Source organism: Hyperolius riggenbachi, chromosome 10, assembly GCF_040937935.1.
Source record: "Hyperolius riggenbachi isolate aHypRig1 chromosome 10, aHypRig1.pri, whole genome shotgun sequence".
Taxonomy (NCBI): Eukaryota; Metazoa; Chordata; class Amphibia; order Anura; family Hyperoliidae; genus Hyperolius; species Hyperolius riggenbachi.
This window is the reverse complement of record NC_090655.1, coordinates 96,112,826-96,131,125: the sequence shown is the minus strand read 5'-3', so window position 1 is coordinate 96,131,125 and position 18,300 is coordinate 96,112,826. Positions and strand designations below refer to the sequence as shown.

Sequence of the window (18,300 nt, the reverse complement as noted above, 5' to 3'; positions counted from 1 at the left end):
TGTTTTTCTCCTATACGACTGGGGCGTTAAGGAAAGTGGTGGCTACTTAAAGCTACCATATAGAATATAAATGGTACCATATCTTTTACTTTTTAAACAATATCAGTTGCCTTGCAGTCCTGACAATAAATTTGGATGGAAACATCTGGTCTGCATGATTGTTCAGTTTTATGGATCAGCAAGGCAGCCACAAAGTTTTAATTGTTTAAAAAATACATATGGCAGCCTCCATATCCTTTTCACTTCAGGTGTCCTTTAACTGCAAAAGACAAAATGTTAGTGTAATTATTCCCAATGTAGACACAGTATGCAGCAGAAATAAAAAAAAAGGGCTGGGTTTTTAGCAGCTGCCCAAGCTTTACCAAATAACACACACATACACCTCTTTTTTTCCCCGGAGTGGAGTTTACCAACCCTCTATACTCTCCAACTAGAAAAGCATAAGAATATAAGACATCTGTAAAATAATTGTAAAAATTAAAGTAACCTACATCTCTGTCCAGAACTCTGCCAGTGCTGTTGAGATATAACCTCTGAATAACTGGATTCAGTATAACCCAGTAGTCTGTATTTTCCTTCAATGTGAGCATGATAGTAGGGTTTGGACCCCCAGCAGTTCCTTTGATTTGCATATTGTCCACTATAATTGTACCTGTTAAAGAAAAACAAAAAAATGATAGCAATGCAATACAAAACAAACATTTAATTTGACAAGTATATGCAATGTAAACTACAGAAAGAAGATTTTTGCATTCCAAGCGTAAGTGCATAGTGAGGATAAAAAACAAAACAAAAACATTTGTTAAAATCTCTATTGAGCTAGCCTAGGAAGTAAATTAATGTAGCCAGTCAATAGCTAGCCTAGGAAGTAAAATAAATTTAGCCAGTGAAAACCTCTAGCTGCAGGCTATTTAATCAGCTGCCAAGCTATGAGTAGGTGCTAGCTTTGATTACCTCAGTTTCTTTAACCACTTAAACCTATCTGGACGAATATGTTCATTCAGATAGACTGTGCAGTTGCTGTCTCCTGAGGCATGCTCCCGCCGCCTGCCATTAGCCCCCTGATCAATGAATGGGAATATAGTTCCCATTCATTGATCTAAGTCTCACGCAGAAAAACTGACGGCCTCTTATCAGAGGCTGTGGTCTTTCTGAGTAAAAAATAAAGTTTATATAAAATGATCCGCACACCAAGTAGTGATTTGCTCAAAGATTGTATTGTGTTAAGAAAAATGAAGCATAACAAAATTACAAGCATGTAAGGCTTAATATAGCCTGTAAACATCAGCAGCTGTTAACACAATGGTTATACAAAATACATAGAGGATTTAACAGGTTCACACAAGCAAGGAATGCAGTAAATGCACACTGAGTCCATGAATTGAAGCAATGATACAAACTGTATGCATATAACGGACCAGTGATAGCAACAATGTACAAGTGAAACCTAGCTCATAATTCCAAGAGCCCTGACAGCGCTGTTTCTTCTACCTTTCTCAAAGGGTTCTGGATTTCAGGATCAGGCTGCTGTAGGATCCAGCACCCATGTTAAGCCTCATATAAGTTTATTGCTATGTTATGCAAATTTGTGCATCAGGTGTGCAACCTTTTTTTGATTAAAAAATAAAGTTTCCCATCCTCATTCTAGTTCCTGGTAGCGAGATTGTTCGCTTCCAGGACTTTTTGACTGTGGCCATCTTGTGGCCAAATAGTAAAACTACACCCACACACATTTTTAAATAAATACATTATATTACAGTTAAAATTAGCCGTTTACCTCCCACACCAAAAATTACCCAAATAACATTTTTAATTAAAGAAAAAAAAATCCAATAAAAAAACAACAACAAATAGTTGCCTAAGGATCTGAACTTTTTAAATGTGCATGTCAAGAGAGTACATAGAAAGGAAATGAGCAGCGCTATTTAAAAACAGACTAGTGCCTACCTGCAAAAGAGTGCAAGCCCCACTTGTGGGGTCGAATACACACCGAGCATACACATGACCTGTCTACCACTAGAGGAGGATGTTGGTTTCCATTAACAGCTTGCATGCAACCTATTAAGTACTCGTCCCTCCCACTGCGAAGAAGTCAATCCTCCATGGGAGGGGCCTACCACTAACTAAATCCTAACCTATGTATATGGTGTTGCGCTGATCCACCTTTTGCGCAATTTTCCATGTCAAGAGAGTATGTTAATATAATTTTTTAAATTATAGGCTTGTAAATAGTGATGGACACAAATTTAAAAAAATGCACCTTTGTTTCCAAATAAAACATTGGAGCCATAAATTGTGATAGGGACATTATCACAATTTAAATGGTGTAATAACTGGGACAAATGGACAAATAAAATACATGGGTTTTAATTACGGTAGCATGTATTAATTTAAAACTATAATGGCCAAAAACTGAGAAATAATGGATTTTTTCCATTTCTTTCTTAATCTTCCTGTTAAAATGGATTTAGAATAAAATTATTATTAGCAAAATGTACCACTGTAATGATCTGGAGGCGATTTCCACAGTCAGCGCACACCAAGTGCGCTGAAGCAGATGGAAATTCCCACAATCACAGAAAAAGAGTACCCAGTATATAGTTGTAGAGGAGAATTCCAACCAGCAGGTGGAGCTGTGGAGTACAGAGGAAAAAGTCCTCTGTACATCCATAGATGCCAGATTGAAATTGCACGATAGAGCAACACTGGGAAATAAACAAAGTAGCAACCCAATAGAGAGTAAAAACAGAGACAGACTGTATAAATGTCCACCAATCTAGTCGCCACCCGGTGACGGTAGACATATCACAACTGAACAGACCAGAGTAAGAAAGCCAATCGCAAGAGAGGCGATTGCTGTCAGAAACATAAGACTAAGCAAAGACAAAGCATAAATGAGTAATGAAAGACAAAGCATAAATGAGTAATGAAAGACACAGCAAACAACAACAATCCGAACGCCAAGGAAAATAACAAATTAACTAAATGCGGTCACCGCACATTATGCGCAACAGTGACAGGCGCGTTAATAGTACGGTCACCGCACGTTAAGCGTAACAGTGACAAAGCGTACCAACCCTGACTAACAAATGAACAAAGACAAACAGATAGCGAGAACGCTTGCTAATCGGTTGCCTAACACCAGACGAAAGCAAGCGTTTACTCTAAACAAAACAAACAAAACGATTCACTATCAGCCACCACTGGAGACAGTGTAATCGCAAGTACAGGACAAGACAAAACTAGACAGTACAAATAATACACAAATCTGACAGCACTAGTAGGAGTGCAAAGTGCACTCCCCAATAATTAACTACACCAGAATATTCAGCAATAAGATACAAAGAGGCTGAGGCTCTAAAGTCAGTCTTCAACAAACAAAACCTATGATGAGCAAAGAATTTTGGGAGGAAGTGACATTTATACTGAAAACCTTCAAAGGAAGCAGACAAGCAGATTGCAGGGTAAGTGGATGCAAATCAGTCACTACAGCAGCAAGCCTCCCGAATCCTGCAAACTGACAAAAAGGCCTCTTTTCCCTGGACTGAACTATGCAACCTGCATAGAGAAGCAACAAACTGCCCAGGGAATAAAGGCCAGCAGAGCGGATTCTGACAACCACCCAAAGAAAGTCTAAATGGTGGCAGAAAAAACAAGTTATAGATCATTTCAGTGTGATAAGTAGTTATAAAGTTATTGGCGAATGAATGGGAGGTGAAAGTTGCTCGGATGCATAAAGTGAACAGCACTGTGGGCTGAAGTGGTTAAATGCATGTATCAGTCTAAATTTGCATATTTTGCTAATTTCTGCTGTTAATGTATGCATATTAAGAATTTAACCACTTTATAATCAAGCCATTAATACTAAATCTCTGTACACCGAGACCTTTTTTCATACATTTGGCGATGCCCTGTATTAGTCAACTGCAACTTCCTTTACCTTTGTTATCATTAAATCTAATGTGTAATTTCTTATTTTTTTTTATACAGATGGGGCTCCATTAGTGTTGAATTCTGAAAAAAATACATAAATCTTTTGTTGATTTTAACTAGAAATCACAAAAATTAGATCCACTGTAATTTGATCTATCATGTATTTTCCATCGATTTACAATACAGCTATACAAGGACGACATAGACAGTACATATACTATGTATTATGAACAAGATTTAAACATCTTGATGAGTGAAATCAAATGGGCATTAGAAGGTCTTGCTAATAAGGCTTCAGAGTGATAGAATCCCAGTAGAACTTTTGAAAAGCTTTCATGAGGATGCCGTTGGAGTGTTGATGGCAACTTACAATCAAAATTGGAAAACATAAGCGAGGCCTTTGGACTGGAAAAGCTCAGTTTCCATTACAATTCCAAAAAAAGGGCAAAGCCAACGAGTGTTCAAATTATTAGACAACTGCACTAATGTCACATTCTAGCAAGGTAATGCTCACATTTTTTACAAGCCAGATGGCATCTATATATATGGAGTATATGACAAGAAACCTGCTAAATGTGCAACCTGGTTTTAGAAGAGGGACAAAAGACCATATTGTCAATAAAGTCAATATTCAATGGATAATAGAGAAAGCAATGAAATACCAGAAGAATGTCTACTTTTGACTATTCAAAAGCTTTTGACTGTGTAGATCATGATGGCCTGTGGCAGATTTCTATAGAAGTGGAGATACCAGGCCATCTCATTTGCTCAAGAAGCAGCAGTTAGAACTGAATATGGAACAGATTAGTTCACAATTGGTAAAGGAGTGCAACAATGTTAGATATTGGCCCACACGCAATTCACGGTTTCTCCTAAGTTTTCTCCTGTGATGATATATTTTAAACAGTGATGATATATTTTATACATCACTGGCAATGAAAGGGTTAGTACAATAAATGTACACAATCATGCCAGAAAAATAAAGATAAAGAGCTGAGCCAGTATTGCACTGTATGTTAGTTATGCTCTGTAGAATAGTTTGTTGCTATTAGTTTAGTTTCCTTGCAAAAAAACAAAACAACAAATATGATGTAGAGCAATGGACCGGTGAGTACTTATCCTACACAACTGCAGTGGTAGTTTACATCAATAGTTGGTAGTGCCATTTGCATGTTTCTACTGATTGGCCAGCAATCAGTAGAAACATGCAAATGGCACTACCAACTACTTGTGTGCAGCTGGTTCATGCAGGTGATGTTGTACGCATTTGATCATTGTTCCCAGTCAAATTATTGTGCACACACAGATCATATCAAATTATATCGTCCCGCTGTCACTCTGTCAAAATGTAATTGCACAGCACAACCTCCATTACTGGCCAATCAGAAGGAATATGCATGTGGCAACATTGTTAGCTAATCAATAAGAGTATGCCCTACATGAACTAATGTCACTGTCTAACCACCTTGTTACATACCGGAATGTATGCTGTTGTCTGCTGTATGGCATTTCAGCATAAACATGCTTGCAACTAACTTACTTGAACATTAGAGGTAAACATATATACAAAATATAACTTAACTAAGCCAACACATCAAGTAATGTAGGACACCAGGTTACTTTGCAGTGGGAACGTAGAAATTAAAATGAAAAAATTAAAAAAGGCCAATTTATTTGGAATAGAAATGGATAAACATTTCAGCTAGAACATTATTCATTGACTTTAGGGAAATCTAAAGTGTTGAAGACAAAATGGACTTGAAATAGCTTTTTGCATAAGAAATATTTGGTAGAAGTGAGCCAAATAAATTGGTTAAATGAATTGTATTAAAAAGCTCTAGGCAATCAATCAATATACACCAACTTTTTTGTATTCATAAAATACAAATGTGATATTAATGCTGAAATCAAAATTCATACTTTTTTTTTTAATTTTTGAACTGACCATTAGGCTGCAAATAATATAGAAGTCTTTATGTATGACACCAACTCTGTTCACATGTAGCATGTACAGAATCACTCTGCTAGGCAATATCTGTAATGCTGATGAATACAATAATTCATATTTTACATTTTTAAACCCATTTGGTAACCACACATGGATGCAGGATCATTCATTCTTTCATATGAACAGCAAATCTAAAACTTCCTTCCCAGTTATTTTAAAACTATTGGTATTTTGCACTTTCCATTTGAATAAATGTATTAATTTGTTTGGAAAAAAAATGTCTATACTTTATCTGTTTCCTTATTTACACTACATTTTTTCTTTAGTTTACTTACAGCTAAATCTTTATGTTTTGGTGTAGCTACTTAACAGTACATTTGTCTTCATTTGCTGACATTTGTACATTTGCCTTCATTTGCTGACATTTGCATTCATTGTGCTTTGTCATTTTTATTAAAAGCATGTAAAAAGAATACATGTGATAGAAATAGACACCAAGAGACCCCCCCCCTCCCCAGCACTTCAATGGGATTCATTTTTGGCTTCTGAGCTAACCTTAAGAGCAAATTCACCCAACACCACGAGCTGGCATTCCACGTCAGTCAAAATAACGTAAAATGGAACTATTGTGGTTTTTTCATCTACAGTAAAGCAGCTTGTTTATGTTTAGCAAAACATAATGCAGCTTTCCCAGTTGCCAAAATGTGATGGAGAGCTGCTTCCAATAGGAGATACAATTTGACCTATTCCTATAGAGATACATTTTAATGATCAAAACGCTTGTTTTTTTAAAAAAAAGTTTAGAGCCAAATTTAAAAAAAAGGCTAAAGTAACACTTTTTAAATAGACTAGAAAGTGTCCATATGTTCCAACCATATGTAATTTAGGTGCAGGGAGAAGCCAAAATACAGCTTGTTCTACGCTTGAGACATATTCCTCTACTGATTTTCTATTTTTTTTTCTTTTTGCCACATAATTCAGGATAGAGCTATTGCCGGCACCCAAATTGCAGTAACTTCATTGTATTTCTGTATGGCACCAAAATGACCTGACTTGACTAGAAATGGAGTGAATAGGAGTAGATCTCTCTGAAACACTTCTATTCCAGTTTTCTAAGAATATTACATAGTAGAGAGGCTAGGGAGTCATTCGCCCATCTACCAGAATCGGCATATAAGGGGGCTTTGGTAACGAATAAATAAATAAATCAGGGTTGTCATGTATGTGGACATATGTAATAAGGGATCAACTTGCCCAAACACCTCCTTGCTGTTGTTTATATAATTAAGGCTATGGATTTTTCTTTCTTTTTTGGGGGAGAGGGAGGATGACAGAAGGAGGGGGAAAACATCATAGGATCCTATCTCACCACTTGAAACTTTGAGTGCCCACACAGTGTCTACTTCACTTAGGACAGGGCTGGTATCAGGAGTGATAATCCTTGTTAGCAGTAAAGATACCAGGGATGAGGTAAGATTCTAGAATGATCAAACACCTACTATGTCATATAATGCTGGGTACACACGGTAAGATTTTCCATGCGATTTTGCGACCCGATCGTTATTCTGGCACAATTCCGCACGATTCTCTTATCTTCACTCGTCATCATTTTTTTCCATTCACCGCTATGAGAAATCGTGCGCAGAAATGATCGGACTTGACGGATTTTGTCTATCGGATCCATCTATCGCACGGAAAATCATACCGTGTGTATATATATATATATATATATATATGTGTATATATATATATATATATATATATATATATATATATATATATATATATATATATATATATATATATATATGTTAATTACTGAAAAGTGTCCCTGTAAGTTTTTCCAGGCTTTATTACAAACGTTTCTGCAAAAATCTCTGAATAATGCATCAGCAAAGTACAGTACCAGTGACATTTTGTAAACCTGTTTCAAGTGATTAGTTTAGTTGATATGAATACAGAGAAGGTCAAATTATGTACATATTCTGGCGATGGTAAAAATTATCATACATTACATAAAACTGAAAACCTTTGACTGGTATAAGACTTGAAATAGCAGGCATGATTATTTGTGGGAACATTTTTTGTTGTATTAATGTCCCCATCATTAAAATAGTGACTGTAGATCCAATGATTTCCACATTAATAAATGTGCCAAAGAAAAATTAGGTGAGATTGGGCCATCATCTAATACCATAGAAACCTCTGTGCAAGCCAGATTAATAAATCACGGTGCATGGGGCTATGTTAATGAGTGATGTGGTAAATTTTGAAACCTGTTGTCTTTACATTCTGATTAAAATAAGATAACAGAGTCTAAATGATCATTAACCACTTCCCATCCAGATATTGTTTTCTCCCCTTATGGACCAGAGCAGTTTTGACATTTTAACTTTGTTTCTATTTAATCAGCAATAACTTTATCCATACTTATGGCACCTAATTTAAATATATATCATTTTTTCAAGACAAACTAGGCTTTCATTGTATGGCATTTTCCCACAAATATTTTTGTTTTGAAAGCATTTTAATGGGAAAAAGAGGAAAAAAAGAATCTTTACATCCACTTTGTACTTCACTATACCCAATGCAACATGTTATGTGTGGTGCCTTTCCCAATCTGTTGTGTTGCATTTCTGCTGTTATAAGGAAGGCAACATTCACTGTGAACATGTCCTTAGAGTCCTCAGTAAGTGCAGTAAGGGGTATTTCACACTAGCAGTACTTTTGGGGGAAACTCAATAATTGCAGATTTTAAAACATGTTAATGTCCATTAGATTTGTATTTTATTGAGTTCTCAATCTTCCTGAAAGGCGGAAAGGCGTCAAGAGTGGTGGGCAGGATTAGCATGGAATATGCACACGCATGCGCAATCTTTCCCTGCAGAGACACTGAGTGGAGATCTGTGATCAGTGTGCAAGCCCGCATTCGTGGCTGGCACCCTGTTGGACAGCTAAAAAAAGCTGTTATTTACTTGTACAGCACTGTGACCTACTGCAGTGCTGTACGGGGGACAGCTCTGTCACTGAGCTGTCCCCTCGATTGGCTCACAATATGAGCTCTCTCATAGGCTGATGAGAGGGGATCATGATAATTGGCTCTCCAGGGGGAGGGAATAAATCAAAGAACATAAACACATTTATTAATAATGTAATAACAAAGAAATTAATAAAAAAAATAAAAACCACAGCAGCAATCAGATGCCACCAAGAGAAAGCTGTTGGTTGCAAAAAAGGAGGGCAGATTAATTTGTGTGCTAAGTTGTATGGCTCTGCAGTGAGCTTTTAATGTTGCAGAGCACTGAATTGTAAAAATTACCTGGTCACTAGGGGGATGTAAGCCTGTTGTGGTTAAATGACAAAAATAGCGTTTTTTAAGACATTTTACAATATTTTTCTTGCCAATTAGCAGGAATTCCAGACACTCATTTCTATTTTTATAGTCACCAATATGTGAGTATCCTATGACATGGTAGGGTTAAGAACATTGGTAAAAATTGACAATATCAGTTCTTATTTCTAGAGATGATCATTCAATTGTAATGGTTTCCAGCTTGAGGCAAATTTTGTGGCAATTTGAATGCAGATTTAAACTTGGGGGAGAAAGATCAAATGTAGTTGCTGCAGACTTGAACTGCTCCAAGTTCAATTTGCATATAAATAGCAGCAACATTTGCATTAAGCTGTAAAAATTTGCATCTTTGTTTATCTCTAAATAAAGTTCTCTTTTTCAATCAACAGAACAGATGTCACTTGTAGATGAGTTTCAAGATTTGCTCCCAAAAACATCAGTGATGGAATTGAGGGGGCAGCATAAAAGCCACAGAGACACTGGATATAGAAAAATGCCTCTATGGCAATAGGAAATTATATTTTCCGGGTGAGGAGATGTGCCCCCTTAAGCCTTTTACACATACTAGAAACACTGAGCTGTGACAACCATTCTGCAAAGTGTTGATTGAGAATCTAGCAAATGTAAACCATGTGTCTGTGCATTGCTTGCCATGCAAAATGTTGCCCTAACCTATTACACATTTCTTTGGCCCGTCTTGCTCTCCTTTTCCTTAATCCTACATTTAAAAGACAATGGCATCAATTCACTAAGCTTAACGCCTGTCTTTAATAACTCTTCAGAGCTGTTTTACAGTTCTCACAATTATATCACCATGGTGATAGCTGTAAAACAGCTCAGAAGAGTTATTAAAGACAGGAGTTAAGATTAGTGAATTGAGGCCAATGAGCCCAATCCAATTCACATTGGCTCCAATTCATAAAGCATTGTCACATTTGGTAATGCAGAAAACCGCACATTTTACAACACAGTTTGAAAATGCTCATTCACTAAAGCTGTTACCGCAGTTAAAAGTAAAATCACTGACTAATGAGGTAAATGACTGATTTGTGCACAAAATACCTCAATAGATGTCAAGAAACGGCAATTCACAAAGATGAAAGCATTCAGTTAATCATGTAAAAATGTTCAATATTTATCTCCAGCTCTGACATGGTCGGTAACTAGCAGTCAGCATGTGGTAAAGATGACAGACATAGCAGACAGCCAATAGGCTGAACCACGCAGTCCTGCTTCTCACCCCATTTGACCCAATACACTGGGGGGTGGGACATGAGAACCACATTAGACAGTCAAAGAGTCTTTTTATGTATTCATTTAGATATGAAGATCTATATACTGATACACAGAAGAGCTCCCTCTAATGGCATGATTATTTAAGGGATGCACAGGACAGAAAAGGGACAACTTATGCACACCACTTGTAGGAGAAAACTCATAGATTCCTAACAGACCTACTCCACACAGCTTCTGGTGAAATTTCTACATTACCGAGCAGGGCTTAGTGAATAAAGGAATGTTTTGGTATATTAGCAAATCAAACTACTACCGCATGTGACGAAAACTTGCATTTGGAAAATAAGTGTAAAATACCAAATGCAGTATCTTACCAACCTCATTTTGTTTACCAGATAGCCTTTAGTGAATTGACACCTTATTCTACTAAGTTTTCCTACTAGGAGATCATTTTTCAACTTCTGTTTAAAATTACACTTTAGCAATGCGATTGACAAAGTACCAAAAAGTAGGTGAAAAAGCCCTGTCAAAATTATTCTAAATATGTTTTTGCTTGCTGGTAGCTGAAAGGGCAAGACTGACAAGACATGAACATATCACCTACGAGAAAACATGGAGACAAAGGGAATTGGGACAAATGACCCTTATTCAATTCACTAGGTGATATTTTCACATGTGATTAATAAAATTGCTTTTTAAGCCACCAGCAAGCAAGGAAAGGCCTACTTTTTAGTATTTTTTTTTTTCAATTGCAGAGTACTGAAGTTATTTTAAACAGGAAATAAAAAATGTTCTCCTAGGAGAAAACTTATGGTAAATAGAAACCATAACCAAGGTTTAAACTTCATTCCAATTCACGATGAGCGTAATGACCCAATTATGCAAAATTTCACTAAATTTCATGTTATTCGCGAAATTATGACTAATCAAAATTTTGCGTATTTCACATATTAAGCACATTTTTGTGTTCATGGGGATTTCATAATTTCGATCTTTAACGTAATTACGATCATTTACGTTAACACCAACAAATCAGAATTTTGTGTTTAACATGCAAATTCGACCTTTCTCAAAATTATGTTCCAGTCCAGGGGCTCCTGATACATTTAAAGCGACAGCACTTGCAGGTACCTTTGCATTACCAGATATTGCAAGGCCCAAAACCAAGTGTCTCAGCATGACTGATAAATGCACCATGACAAAGAGCACCTTGTCTTAGAAGTGGCTCCTGATGCATTTAAAGTGACAGCAAATGCAGGGACCTTTGCATTATCAGATATTGCAAGGCCCAAAACCAAGTGTCTCAACATGACAGCTAAGTACACCATGGCAAAGAGCACCTGTCTTAGAAGTGGCTGCAGATACAGCCTCCTGATACATTTAAAGCAACAGCATGTGCAGGGGCCTTTGCATCATCAGTAATTGCAATCAATGAGTGACTTTCCTGAGTTTAGTCATTATTAGAAACAAAATTGTTTATTTTCGTAACTAAAATAACTTTGCTTCTATAGAAAACATGAAATTACTAAATTTCACGTAAAACACGAATTTGCGATGAAACGCGACATTACAAAACTGAAATCTTGCTTACGGAATTCCGAATTACGGTTTGTATGGCAATTATGAAATTATGAATTTGTGTCGTAGCGGCAAAATTTGCGTCCGTCATTAAGGTAACTTGAAATTTCTAAAATTTTGGCTCAACACTAATTTAAATGGATTAGTGTTGAGCCAAATGGATCATCAGGGAGGTCTGTATAGCTGATATTGTGGTGAAAACCCTCCCACAGTCTGATATCAGCGCCTCACAGCACTGAGGTGCTGACATCACACTGTGGGAGGCTTTTTGCATTGTGGGAAATGACAGCTGTTTCCAACTGCCAATTAAGCAGAAGCAGCTACTTCCACTGACATCACTTGCCAGCAGTAAAAATGTTGCCATGTGATCAATGTCAGAATGTAAATCAGGGAGAGGAAACATTTTACAAACACGGACAAAATAATTTATACATAATTATTGTAAAAATTAAACACTTTTGTTCATTAAGCTATTTTCACTGGAGTTCCTCCTTAAGAGACAAAGTAAATGGAGTATGGGCCAATGTCCATTGTGAGACTTGTAGCCATGTAAACATACCACTGACATATATTTACTTTCACATATCTATCTATCTATCTATCTATCTATCTATCTATCTATCTATCTATCTATCTATCTATCTATATATATATATATATATATACACACACGTTTGAAATGATTGGAAGATGTATCACGTAGATAGACAATAATAAAATGTTAGTGCTGCTGAGTCACTGAGCAGTCACTGGGTCTGCTATGGTATGGTTTATGTCCTTGCTTGAATAACTTTTTGAGTAATCCTTTTTCCTGTGAATTCTCATTTCCATGAAAGCATTAAATAACCTTGTATATTACATGTGGGCTTATGTTGCATTGTCTGCATAAATAACATACAGAATATGTATTCAGTAGCTATTTTTTTATAAACTGAATGGCGATAAAGAAAATCTGTTATCACATTCTTAATATACAAAGGTCAATGTGAACATCCTAATGCAAATATTACCAGGATGATGTAACATTTTCCCCACTTGTCAGCATTTCCTAGCCTGAATAAAATGGGGATATTTTTAAATAGGTAGTACTTTAACCTCCCCGGAGTTCTATTGAGATCGCCAGGGAGGCTGCGGGAGGTTTTTTTTTTTAATTAAAAAAAAACTATTTCATGCAGCCAACTGAAAGTTGGCTGCATGAAAGCCCACTAGAGGGCGCTCCGGAGGCGTTCTTCCGGCCTCCGGCGCCCAGAATAAACAAGGAAGGCCGCAATGAGCGGCCTTCCTTGTTTTGCTTAGATCGTCGCCATAGCGACGAGCGGAGTGACATCATGGACGTCAGCCAACGTCCTGACGTCAGCCGCCTCCGATCCAGCCCTTAGCGCTGGCCGGAACTTTTTGTTCCGGCTACGCTGGGCTCAGGCGGCTGGGGGGACTCTCTCTCGCCGCTGCTCGCGGCGGATCGCCGCAGAGCGGCGGCGATCAGGCAGCACACGCGGCTGGCAAAGTGCCGGCTGCATGTGCTGCTTTTTATTTGAAGAAAATCGGCCCAGCTGGGCCTGAGCGGCAGCCTCCGGCGGTGATGGACGAGCTGAGCTCGTCCATACCGCTCAGGAGGTTAAGATAGACCCATGTGTTATGAACACATCATTTGAACCATGTTAAAATCAACATATTAACAAGACATGACTAACTTTCCAACAAAAGCTTAATGGAATAACTTAGAATGAGAGAGATATTGAGGTTGCCATAGCCAACTTCTTTTCAAAACACTGCGTACACAGCAATTTTTGTTGAATCCTTGCCTCTTAAAACCTAACTTATATTACCAATTTAGAATGATTATTCAAATCAAGTGTCTTTTGGTTTCGTAGTTTTACAGTCACCCAATTATGTAATGAATAGAAACAGAACAGCATGTCAGCCAAGCAAATGGCAATTCTTTTTTTTTTCTTCTTCTATAAACTCTGCTTCATTTTACCATTACCAGACTTATAAAAAGGCTTCATAGAAATACTCCTGTTGTCTGAAAATGGCAATTCTTAATAGAATGTGAGCCTTTATACACGGATATCAGGTCAATGCTATCTATGCAGTGTATGACCAGCTTTAGATAACCCTGATTTTAGTTTTGTACACATGCTAGATGGTTTGCTGTTCCACTGCGCCTTGTGCATTGTCCCTTGACCTTCTCCATAGCAACAGAACAAGCAACTGAAGCTCAATACAGCTCATGGCAATGTGAAGTAAGTAAAAGTCTGTAAAGCGGTGGGCCTGAACTGTCACCCAAAGGATCAGGTCCTGTTCCCTTTAGGTGAAAGTCTGTGTACTTCGGTATGAGCTTTTAGATTTATTATTATCCCTCCATTGAAGTGCTGACTGATAACATCAGCAAACAGAGTATGGGGTGCAAATTACTGCTGACTATAGGTACATACACATGTCTGTTTTTTCTAAATGACAGGTTGTTTAGACCGGTCGTTTGAATGTCAAATTGGGCGTGTGTACAAATGATCGTTCAGCAGCCTTATCAGCCGAACGTTCGTTTGTACACACACCCGATTTGAGGTCTCAATGACCGGTCGTTTGGAAAAATCAGATGTGTGTATGTACCTTATCTATTGTGATGCAAACAATAGCTGCAATAAGCTTCCTTTTTAAAATACATTTCATTATTGTTAAGTTGTTTTAAGAGAACTTATCCCTAGAATAAACCTATACTGGTAGAAATATGCAGTGTTGTATTGCGGGCTTCCTTTTAAATCTATTGTTCCATAGTCATGGTAACTTTATAGTTTATGTTGACAAATTGACTGAGAACGGGAATGTGCCCCAATTGTTATGACTTCTATAGGTGATTGCTTATTCAAGCACTAAACCACTGGATCAGCAAAGCAGGCAGGCCATAGGCAGCAACCTTGGTATCTTTTTCAGCCAAGGTATCATTTATGGTTCCCATAGGCAGGAAATTATTGCCACCACATTTGAATACAATACTAGACTACTGCTCAATGCTATTCTTTGGAGGTAGGCATTCCTGACATCATCCATTTTCCCTTATACCGAAAGCACTTTTCACGGTTAAGGAACATAAAAATGAAGACTTTGACAAGCTCAGTATCCATATTTATAAAACAGAACAGAGCATCCTTTGGTACTAAGGTTGGAAGCAAAACATGGTTTTAAGTTGAATGCAAAAACAGTTCTGAGAAAATACCAAAACATACATAGTAAGAAAAGTTGCTAGTGTTTAAATTGGAACTATAGTCAAAATATCTCCTCTGCTCCAATAAATTGTTCATACCACAGCATTTATTTAATTATTTATTGTATTTATGAAGCACCAACATATTACACAGCTTGCACCTCGCTAACCTCTTTATGGGGTGGTGGGAGGAGCTCCGCATTTTTGGTGATTCGAACCCCTTTTTGGACTCTATTATTTGGTATGGTCGTTTCATTGACGACCTTCTGCTAATCTGGCAAGGCATAGAGGAAACTTTGCAACAGTTTCTGTCATACCTTAATTCCAATGATTTTAATCTGTCCTTTACCTGTATGTCCAATGATATGCAAATAGATTTTCTTGATATCACCCTTCTTGGTTCTGGCGAATCTGGTAGAATAGAGACTAGAACATATAGGAAGCCTTGTGCTGGGAATTCTTTATTGCAAGCCACCAGCTGCCACCCGAGACATAGAGGGGTCCCCGTTGGAGAATATATCAGGGCAAGGAGGAATTGTTCCACAGATGAATTTACTATTCAGGAATTTTCCGTCCTTAGATCACGGTTTAGGTCTAGGGGTTATTCTGATTCTGATTTAGATAGGGCCCAGATAATTGCTATCTCCAGAGACAGGGATAAGCTTCTGAGAAGTAGCCCACTTACTGTACAGAATTCCAATGCTGCCCCTTTAAATTTTACAACCACCTATAGCCAACAATATAATCAAGTTATAGGGGTGATCAAGAAATATATCCCTGTACTGTATGCTGATGACAAGCTACAAGAAATACTAGAGCCGGGATGCAGATTTGCCTATAAAAGGGCTCCCTCCCTGTCGTCTACCCTTTCTCCCAGCCTGTTCCAATCTAATGTTGCACCCCAGCGGTCCACATGGCTGTCTTTTTTGGGGTCACATAGATGTGGACTCCCCTCCTGTAATTATTGCATTCACCATCATTCTTCACGTGGTGTTTCCTCGGTTGCTAACCAAAAAACGTTCCCTATACATCAATTTATTAACTGCAGTACAAAATCTGTCGTCTATGTGGTCACATGTACTATTTGCAGCCTACAATACGTGGGCTGCACTACGCGTTGCTTGAGACAGAGGATCTCTGAGCACTTTAATGGGGCCTCCTGGAAAACAGATAACATTAGCAATGTTGCGAGACACTACAGGGAGAAACATGGTTGCAATATGGAGGGTTTTTCATTTCAGGGGATTGAGAGGGTTACTGCCCCTTTTAGACGGTGTGATCTATATAAGAAATTGCGTACACGGGAGGCATTTTGGATCCTACAGATGGGCACCAGGGAACCAAATGGCCTCAATGCTAGGTGGGATATTAATTTTATATACTGATATCGTTTTAACCTCTTACTTTTTGTACTTTTGTATTTTTGTATTTTGTATTTTGTATTCTTATTATTGTATTCTGTGTACATAGGAATACTGTGATGGTGGCTTTTCCATATATATACATTTCTGCAGGTTTTCAGTCCTGTTTCTTTAAGTTCCCCTGGTCCCATGTGTGTACACACCCAGGGGCGGAGCTGGGGGAGTATATATGGACCACCTAGATGTCAGTTTGTTTAGGCTATGAGTAAGGATATGATCCGAAACATGTCAGCCATTTTACTGCCTTTGTGAATTGGATTAAATAAAAACCCTTGGACTCTACCTGCGGGTGTGCGGATTCTATTCCTCCTGTATATTACACAGCGCTGTACATTAAGGTTACAGACAATATTTATGGTTGACATACAGTAATAATACAATACAGGAATACAAGAAAAACCAGATCATGCAGCACAGCATGAGTACAAGGTGATGCTTAGTCAGTCACTGGATGGGAGCATGGAGATTAGGCAAGTCAAGCTCACTCAAATCCATAGGATGGGTGTAAGGTAATGGAGGTGTGTGAACAGGTAGGAGACACGAGGAGGACCCTGCCTGAAGGCTTACAATCTAGAGGGAGAGGTGGGGACACAAAAGGTAGGGGACCAGAGTTCAGCTGCGGGTTTAGAGCAATAGTGAGGGGGGGAGATGTTAATGGAGGGGGAAACACTAATGGGGGGAGGTAGGGAGTTCCATAGTGTTGGAACAGCTCTTGAGAAGTCCTGGAGGCATGTATGGGATTGGGTGATGCGGGGTAAAGTCAGGCAAAGTTCATTGGAGGAGCGGAGTGAGCAGTTTCGTGTTTACCTCTGGGTAAGATGGGAAATGTAGGTTGGGCATTGTTGTCACAGTCCTGAACAGAGAAACAGGGTTTGACCACAGTTTGCAGTGATACAGACACTGGGACAAAGGAATAAGGAGCAAATAGGGTTTATTATGACCACATAGTGCAAACAACTGATAATGCAAATATGATGCAACCACATGCACAGCACGTTGCATACAGACAATCCGGGAGTGCAGTCATAAATATATACAATGTAAAAATGATACAAAACACATGATCAGTATGCTAAACACAGACAACCCAGGAAAATCGTGACAAATATATACAATGCAAATATTATAATATATATATATATATATATATATATATATATATATATATATATATATATATATACATACACATACACACAATCGCAGTACAGAAGGGAAATGGCAGAAATCAAGGTCAGACAGAATGTACAGAGTACGGAAACTGGAAAGCAAATACAGATCTCAAGGCAAGGGACGGGAATCGGGAACAGGAACCAGGATATTCAGAAGCTCTGGGCTGAAAGCACAAAGTTCTGGCAATTAGCAGGGGGAAGAGGCAGTCCTTAAATAGCCCATGTGATAATAACAGGATGCATGTGATGAATTGCAGAAAATCAGGGCTGCTCACAGTCCACAGAACCCTCTGCCGGTGGCACAATGAAAGTCTCGACAGTCCATGCAAATGCTGCCACCAGCAGGCCGGAGAAGATTGTGCATGATTCCTGACTAGGGATGCTCATTCGGATTTCTAATCAGAAATTGCATTTCCACATCGGAATTCAGAAATCAGTAATACAAGAGAGGAAGGTGG

General features: G+C 38.1%; 1 protein-coding gene across 1 annotated transcript in view; it reads right to left on the bottom strand.

The window, feature by feature from the left end:
- PCDH15 (protocadherin related 15) overlaps positions 1 to 18,300 on the bottom strand; it is a 1,564,441-nt gene that overhangs the window by 1,123,766 nt on the left and 422,375 nt on the right. Inside the window, exon 5 of the mRNA XM_068257852.1 lies at positions 492 to 652. Coding sequence (XP_068113953.1) covers positions 492 to 652 — 161 coding nt within the window. The remainder of the gene's footprint in view (positions 1 to 491; positions 653 to 18,300) is intronic.